General features: G+C 40.9%; 1 protein-coding gene across 1 annotated transcript; it reads left to right on the top strand.

Moving 5' to 3' along the window:
• The first annotated feature begins 1,509 nt into the window (after positions 1–1,509).
• Positions 1,510–7,291, top strand: LOC137183695 (zona pellucida sperm-binding protein 3-like). Its single transcript, XM_067590932.1, has 9 exons — positions 1,510–1,671; positions 2,994–3,301; positions 3,872–3,990; positions 4,814–4,917; positions 5,122–5,299; positions 5,384–5,501; positions 5,614–5,696; positions 6,108–6,184; positions 7,196–7,291. The coding sequence occupies exons 1-9, from the start codon at positions 1,548–1,550 to the stop codon at positions 7,258–7,260; spliced, it is 1,176 nt and encodes a 391-aa protein (XP_067447033.1). The 5' UTR covers positions 1,510–1,547; the 3' UTR covers positions 7,261–7,291.
• The last annotated feature ends 1,953 nt before the right edge of the window (positions 7,292–9,244 follow it).

The following is a 9,244-nucleotide window of genomic DNA, read 5'->3' as shown; positions in this document are numbered from 1 at the left end:
TGTGTGTGTGTGTGTGTGTGTGTGTGTGTGTGTGTGTGTGTGTGTGTGTGTGTGTTTGCATTAGTGTTAGTGTGACCTTGGCTGGACTAATTGTTTATATGGAGGACACAGAGGGAGAGCACGTTTCTCTGCCTCTAATGATTCATAAACAATTTTAACAGGATGAACTCCATCAGGACCTTAATTAGTCACACACACACACACACACACACACACACACACACACTTCCTGCTGGTTGTGAAGCTGCTGAGCTGTTTCTCTCTCTGGGTTTAACCTCTGATCAGCAGCTTCAGTCTGCTGAGATGTGTTCACATGGACGTTTTATATACATTTCAGAACCTTCAGAACGAGTCAGCCTGTTTATTTAAAGGGTTCATGTTCTGCTTTTGTTTTATTTATATCCTGTTCTGATGTCGGATATTAAAGATCCCCTCCAGTCATATTTAAGACTGCCGTCTGCTTAGAATAATAAATTATATCTGACAAATTTTCTTTCCCACAAAAGATGTTCAGTTAACTTGTTAACATTTCTTAAAATTAAATCTCCTCTTTCTCTCTCATTTAAATTTCCAGAATCTATGAATCTGTAAATATATTTCATTTCTACAGTTTTCCAGCTGGACACCAGATGTCTCCTCCTTCACTGTAAACTTCATCCTCAGTGTTTGTGCTCTGGAGGCTCCAAGTTTACACATCACATTGTGTCAGTTGAATACTGGACCACTCTCAACCTGCTCTGAGTTTGCTAAGTTACTTCCACTTCCTCCTCATGATGACATCAGATATCTCACACATGGCCAACAACAGCCGTCTGCTCCATAGCCTTGGTTGCTAAGGTGGTTGCTTAGGTGTTTCCATGTGTCGTCCACTCTCATATTTCAGATGTGATTCAGCTCCGACATGTACGGATGGATTTGAGAAGTTGACATTTGGAGTAAAGAAGAAGAAAAAGAAGTGAAATCCTGCTACTATAGTTTGTTTATGTAGACGGAGGAAGCTTCCTGAAGCTGACCAATCAGAACAGAGTGGGCTCATCAGGAGGCGGGCCTTAAAGAGACAGGAATAAAAAATACATTTTCCCAGTCCTGATCCTGTTTCGCAGCGTAAATGGTTCAGTTATCTCTTGTTATATGAGAAATATATGTCCATTTTCTTTTTTTTTTGTTCAAAACAATTAACATATAAAAACTATTCTTCTTCTTCAAAATTATTATATACAAAACATTCATCTTATTGTTTGCAGAAGAAAAGAAAAACAAAACAAAAACAGAACTCTGAGTGAGGGGGAGTTTTCAAAGATTTCAAACAAAAAACAGGTATTAATAGTTTTTACAGCCTTTGACTGATGATTAAATGTGACTCCAGTTAGAATAAAGTTGTGTGTGTTTGAATGAAGCTCAGGTGAATCTCAGCAGGTTGCAGCAGGTGAACGAGGCGCACCTGGAGAGCCATAAGGTCAATCAGACAGTGGGCGGGGCCAAACTTCAACTCTACAAAACCACCTGCTGCACAGGTGAGTCTGTTTCAAACAGTGTAAACAGTCAACATGACGCTGGCCGTCAGAGTCGTCTTCTGTCTGTTCTGCGCAGAGTTTGCAGCAGCTCAGGAGTTTAACTGGAACGTGTTTGGAGACCAGAAACCAGACCAGCCTGCAGTCCAGGAACCAGCAGGTAGACGTGATCCGCATCCACAGGAACAAACACAACACTGGCCTTCTCCACATCAAATGAAAACTGCAGACAAGTCTTTAATGTGACTTATTTTAAACTTAAATATGATGAATAGACATTGACACTGATTCAATGATAAATGCTCCGAGTGATGTTAATCAGCTTCAGTATTTGAGTATTAGATGAAACGAATGTTTCAGCATCAAACATTAAAAAGCAGATCAGTGCTGCAGGCCCGCTGTGTGTCTCGCTGTGCCCCCCCCCCCCCCCCCCCTGCCACGGTCTCATCTGCAGACTCAACCATTTCTGTCAGAGGAGGCTTTAATACAAGATAATAACTGGATGTTACAGTTAAAGCTAGGTGGAAGCTATTAGTTTGCCAGAGGTTTAAGCTAGCTTAATGGGTGTCTCACCTTGCTCTCCGTTAATACCCTCCACCCCCATTGAAGGTGGGGCTGTACTTGTTGCAGCTGCATAAAGTCTGTTGCACCTCTGCTATCATTGTCTCTTTTATGTTTCTTCTTTTCTTCGGGGGGGGCAGCTAGATGTTAAACTTTCGACAGTAGTGTGACAGACCAAGCGGGGTTTTTTTGTTTTTTTTCATTATAGGGAGGGAAAGTCATGTTTTCAACCACTATGTGACTCTCAAATACTATCACTATTCATACAATAAAATGTAACACAAAGTGCTTTACACAATAAAAACAATACAGTCCCCCAATCCATGCACAAACAATAAATGACTTTGTTGTAAATAAAGATTTCAATACAAACAGGTACTGAGGAAAGGTTAAAGGTCAGTCCCTTGACCCGGGGCCCGGGACAGCTGACCCGGTGTCAGCGGCCCTCAGTGATGATTCAACAGTGGGGACATGCAGGTGTAGAGAGAAGTTCCTCTTCTAGCTTTCTGTCCTCTTTTCATCATCGTTCATAGAATAGAAATACTAAAAGGCAAAAGAACTTAATACTGAACAAGTATAATAAATACAAAACAGTAACACAAAATAATAAAACACTGTGGATTTTGGCCTCCATCACTTACATTGAAAGCACATTTGCTGGATCTTTTAATATCCAGCATGAACAGGAGGAATGATTACATTACTGTTACTATGGACACCTGACTGCTGGTTTAACACACTGGGAACACTGGGAACCGTCCTTTTAATCTTTGTGAAGCGTAGAGTCCTGAACAGAGCTAATGTTGGTAATGATTCAGTCAGCAGTCACTCTTTCCAAGGTGAATCAACCTTCAAGCTTCACATATAACTGATGCTGAACAACAGATGATACTGATGGATGCTATCGCCTCTCTGTCCCAGCTGTTCTCCAGGAGAAGCAGTCTCTCCATGAACCGTTGTCTTGGAGGTATCCGGACCCACCGGCCGAGGAGGAGCCTCAGTTCCCTCCGGACTTTGAGCTGAAGGCTCCGACAGCAGCCGACAGTGTGAGCGCCGTCTGCGGGGAAAACTCGGTCAGGGTGGAGGCCAAGAAAGACCTGCTGGGGATCGGCAAACCCGTCCGGGCTGAGGACGTCACGCTGGGAGGATGTCCTGCCTCAGGGGAAGATCAGGAGGCTCAGGTCCTGGTGTTTGAGTCGGAGCTGCACGGATGTGGCAGCGAGCTGCTGGTGAGTTAAATATGACGGGAACAGCTCGGTGACTCCAGAAGGTCTGTCATGTTTTATACATCAGATAAAAATAAGACATTAAGTATAAATGAGCATTTCCAGTAAGATCTGGGTTATTTGAGAATTGAATTGAGGTTTCATATCAAGGTGTCCAAAGCTTTAGATGACTGCTGTTGATGTCCAGCTGACTTCACTATGTCCCATCCTTTATTTTACTTTAAAATGGAACAAATGCAGGTTACACAAGCTGCAGCAAACCATCATACTCATATTCATGAAATGATGGGTTTCGTATTTCAGACAGAAATGGACAAACGGCATCTCATCTCCAGCATCAGTTTCACTGATTTGTCCTCCATCACTTCCATTGTAAGGTCATTATGAAGGGATCTTCTAATGGTCAGTATGAACAGGAGGAATGATTACAGCAAGAAAAACAGCTTTAATGTTCATTTGGGCTCCTGACTGGTTTAAGACACTTGAAAAATTATGAACCCGTCCTATAAAACAAATCAGATAGTGGGAATGTCTTCCAGCTTGACATTTAAGGTGTCCAGTAAACTGTTTCAGATGTCTGAGGACTCGTTTGTCTACGTCTTCACGCTGCTCTACACGCCCAGTCCTCTAGGAGACAGTCCCATCGTCCGAACCAGAGACGTCACCGTCAACATCCAATGTCACTACCAGAGGTCAGATAACTGAACTCAACCAGAAAAAAACTTGTCTCTTTAAGTTTCAGTCATCTCAATGTTTTGTTTTATTTATAAAAAATGAAAGCCAAATGTTAGTGGGACGTGTTTTTAGATTTTTGCTCTTAAAGGATCAGTTTGGAGACCAAAAACTAATAGCAGTAATCATGTTTTCAATCTCTGGAGAGTAGTTCTGTAGTTCTAAGGAAGAGACCACTGTGCATGTGTGAGAACACATGCACAGTGTTTACAGCTTCAAGTTAGTGAAGCTGTTTACAGCTTCACTAACTTGTTGTACTTCAGATATTTTACAGTAAACAATCTGTTTTGGTTTTTTTTCCTCATACTTGTTGTATTGATCACATTCTGACCCAGACATTGTACAATTCTCAAAGAAATTTAGTACAGAATCAAGACTTTGTGATCATAGCACAGAACTGCTCTCCAGAGACTGAAAACATGATGCTGTTATTAGTCTTTGGAGCCGTTTCTGAACAAACTAATGTGACCAAAACTCTTCATGATGAAGGAACATGTCACCCAGTGCAGCAATGTGACTCACTGATGTGTTTTTAATAGTTTCTGGACAACAACAGAGGAATAAGATATATCAGGCTTTGATAAACACACAATACTAGTTAGTAGATCAGTTCATTGTTGGTTTGGATCCAAACAGATTTAATCACAAGAAGAAAATATAGAAAAGCACCAGAATGATCCTTTAAGTTTCCGTCATTTCAGTGTTTGTTTTCTAAAAGTCAAATGTCAGGAGGCCTTTGAGTGGAGCATGTTTTCAGATTTTTGCTGTTGTTGTGTTTTTTAGGAAGCATGATGTGAGCTCCGGGCTGCTGAAGCCGACCTGGACTCCGTTCAGTGATGTCAAAGCTACAGAGGAAAATCTCTACTTCTCCCTCAGACTCATGACTGGTAGGTGAGATAAATTTAGTTTTTAGAACAAGACTCTTGTGGATCTTGTAATGTTTGATCAAATCACTTTTGTCTCTTCATTTGGCAGCAGAATAATGGGAGAAATCCTGTTGATTACCTTTTTTTGTTTAATTAAATAAAAGTGTATTCTTGTCCTGAGACATCCCAAACAGTCCTCGTCTTTTTGTCCTGCCTCTCTCTCAGATGATTGGCAGTTCCCTCGTCCATCCACTCAGTTCCTGCTGGGAGACATGATGAAGTTTGAAGTGTCGGTCAAACAGTTTCACCACACTCCTCTCAGAGTGACGGTGGACAGCTGCGTGGCCACCATAGTCCCAAACATCGACACAGTCCCACGATACTCCTTCCTGGGCAACAATGGGTCAGTTTACTTCATTTTTTTTGTTTTGTTTGTTGGTTTTGTAATTTTATCTTGAACCTTCTGACAGTCCTGTGTTGTGTTCAGGTGTCTGTTTGACAGCCAGCTTACAGGCTCCAGCTCTAAGTTCCTGCCTCGGTCTCAGGACGACAGACTGCAGTTTGAGTTGGAGGCGTTCAGGTTCCAGCAAGATGACAGCGGCTTGGTGAGACTCAAACATGTTACTGTTTTACTGTTTCCTTCCTTAAAGACAGCTGCTGGTTTCTGCTTGTTTCTATGAAAATCAAACTCTGAAAACCCTCCGTGTGTCTGTTCAGATCTACATCACCTGCAGTCTGAGAGCGACTGCAGCTGCTGCAGCTGTCGATTCCGCCAACAAAGCCTGCTCCTTCTCTAACGGGTGAGACGCCACCAACACTACAACTCCCATCATCCTCTCTGCTACAAGCACTACTACATTATACATTTCTCAAAGGACTTGAGTAGAAGGTCAAGAGGTTGTGATATGAAGCACAACAAGCTGGTGAAGCTTTAAACAGAAGCGCGTTTCCTGCACATGCTCAGTAGCGTCTGCATTACACAGAACTACTCTCCAGAGACTGAAAACATGACGCTGTTATTAGTCTTTGGAGCCGTTTCTAAACAAACTAACGTGATCAAACTCTTCATGATGAAGGAACATGTCAGTGCAGCGATGTGACTGACTGACGTGTTTTTTAGTAGTTCCCAGACAACAACGGAGGAATAAGATATATCAGGCTTTGATACACACAATACATGTTCGTAGATTATGGAACTTTTTCCCTGACAGGTGGAGCGAGGCCAGCGGCAGCCATCACGCCTGTTCCTGCTGCGATACAGACTGTGGGACAGGAAGTCAGCTGACAGGTATGTATCAGAAAGAGCTGAGTCACAGCATTTATACACCATGAAACTGAATCCCTATTTTTAAAGGGATTTTGAGTGGATATTATATTACTGTCCACTAATTTACCCCATCACACATTATTTTAAGGTTTTTTTTTTTTTTTAGAAGGTAAAACTCGTCTTAAACTTGACCACATAACATGATGCCTGTCCCTAAGTGTATACTTATTTTTTTTAAGGCCTTAGTTTTTCAATAGAAGTGAAATTTAGGGGATGGTTATTTTGCTCAAATTTAAGGGTTTTCATCCCCCTGAAAATAAAAACCTCAAACTGTGTAGATAATACATTTAAAATATGTAACCTATTCAAATCCATTGCTTCTAATTAACCCAGTGAGTCCTTTTAGGGTGTAAACATGATTGACTTGATTACAGAGTGGGAGGTATGAACGCATGCCAACCATCTTCACCGTAGACATTATGAAGGTCTCATCTCTTATGTCTTTCAACAGTAGACCTTTACAGCTGTGCAAGCTATTATAAAATATATTATGAAAAGAAAACCTTTTATTTAATGTGAAATTAATTATAAACTTCTCAGGAAAAGGTATTTTTGTGAGAGTCTAAAAGTATTTGAACTTGTGTAAAGGACATGAGGATATTATCATCAAACAAGCCTCTCATCACTTTAACTCCTTCATACTAAGAACAAAATACAGCAATTTAACATGAGGAGGGAAGCTGCTGCTGTTCATGAGTGGTGCTGAAGGTTTAAAAGGACCCTCTTTACCTGTGACGTCAGTCCTGTCTCACCATATAGTTTAGTTTTGGATTGTTTGCTGATTTGAGATGGGATTTTTTGCTAGTGATCTCCTCCAGTAATCTAAAGACTCAAGTGGATGATCCTTCTTTTAGATGGCAATGAACCCAGTCTGGGATGAGTCTACTGTGACAGGCCCAGTTATAATATAATGTATTATTAGGAAATGCTGTAAGGTTTTCATACTTAATCTGGATCTTGTTTGTGTTGCAGGTTCTCAGTGGGAACAAGAAACAGCAGTTGGACCAATCATAGTGAAGGAGAGACCTTTACGCTGAAGAAAGACCAAATAAAAAGAAATGAACTGAACATGATGAGTCGGTGTGGTTTGTTCATGTGATTAAATCACAACAACTAGAACAGAGGTCCAGCTGATAGTATTGTTATTTAACCAGGAAGTCTTTTGAAGTGTTTGTATTCTGTGTGTGATTGATAACTAGCTGCTAATGGAGCAGAAACCAGCCTAACAGGCTCATTCATCGTTATCTTTACAACCAGTTTCCATCATGTAAATATCCTTCATGTCCACCTCCAAGCTGACCTGAAACTCAAAGAAGCTGAAACAAGTACTGTACTTCAGTACGATTTTGAGGTACTTGTACTTTACTTGAGTATTTCCATGTGATGCTACTTTCTACATTTCAGAGGGAAATATTGTACTTTCTACTCCACTACATTTATTTGACAGCTTTAGTTACTTTTCAGATGAAGACTTGACATGGAAAACAGATGTATTCTATATTTATATTTGTAATTTGGATCACTTTGCAGATTCAATGTTTTAAGACTGATTGTCAACAGGTCAGTAGAGAAGGTCAGAGGTGGGCGCTGATGAGTCGTGAGTGCACCAATACAATGTGGAATATTTTCATCTTGCTAATCTGAAGTTAACGTCCTTCTGTTCATAAGAGATTAGCAGCAGATCAGCGGGCGCAGGGCTCCAACTGATCCCACCTCTGGGTAATATTAATGCTGGCAGGTATTGATTAGTTGTTTTTAAAGCATTATTTAAACTGTTTGTTCAAAATGTAAGGAAGAGTTTGACAAACACAATGTAAACATTCATCTTTTCTGTCACCACCTTCCATCCAATCAGCTGCTCTGTTGGACTCTTCAGGCTGCTGCAGAGACTCTCAGCCGATTTCACTTCTTCTCCAATTATCCCCAAAAACCTCTCTGGTCTGAGATGATGCTAATTAGTTTATAGACTTCTGTGTGCGATCAATGGGAAGCTCCACCATCACACTCATCTGTTTTAATTACACAGATTCTTCTGGATGAAAGCGAACACACACACAGATAAAAGAAAGTTGGTGTCTGTCGTCTGGAGGCTTTGTGCAGAAAGGGAACGAAATGAAACCAGAATAAAACAGACGGTTGAAACCGCTGCAGTTTGATTCTGTTGATGTACCACATGAATCAAGAACTAATCCTTAATTTACTAAAAAAACATGCCAGAGATCCTTTTATTTGTCCATGAATGTGAAACGGTGGAAACAAACCCACTTAAAAAACCTTGATTTGAGAAGATAAGGTTGCATCATCATCCTCAACATATTTGACAGATGAACTAATGCTCCAATCTGCTTCATCAGTTCCACCTTCTCATGCTGTCAGAATCCCCACATTCACTAAATCTGATCAATGATCTCTCTATCCTTAGATGAACTTCTTTAAAAATTTTTTAAGTTTGTGGAGGAGACAGCTGTGAGAATAACTTCTAATCATACAACAGTGAACTTTCTACGTGGAGACTAGGGGTGTGCCCGAATATCAATGTTATTCAGCAAAGCACAAATAGTGGGTTTTGTTACATCACTATCTCAGTGTCTCTCCTCTGCTCCGCTGTGACGTCTATCAGCAGGTCTCAGTGAGGGGAGTCACATCCACCTGCTGCATGACGCGCATTTCCTAATTTGGACATCAGTCCTGGAGTTGGGGGTGTTCCCCAGAGATAAAGCTGAGCTACTGACACATGTGAAGTGCTCTCAAGGGACTCTCCATAACCTGTTGTTCCCCTTCTTTCCACAAAGTTAGGTTGTAAAAAATAGACAATAAATGAAAAATGCAAAGCAATAATCACCTTTGAAATTCTTCCCTACATGTTACACGCTGTGCTGTCTGTGTGTTATGGGTGTATAAATAATTAGAGGTCTGTCTGCAATGAGGTGATGACTAAGGTTTTAGCTCAGTAATCAGCGCAGTCGTCTACCATGTGGGGACCTCCTTCATAAGGTAGTTTATTCATGAACATTTATAATA

This window comes from Thunnus thynnus, chromosome 5 (genome assembly GCF_963924715.1).
Source record: "Thunnus thynnus chromosome 5, fThuThy2.1, whole genome shotgun sequence".
NCBI classification, from domain to species: Eukaryota; Metazoa; Chordata; class Actinopteri; order Scombriformes; family Scombridae; genus Thunnus; species Thunnus thynnus.
This window is presented reverse-complemented; position numbering and strand designations above follow the sequence as displayed.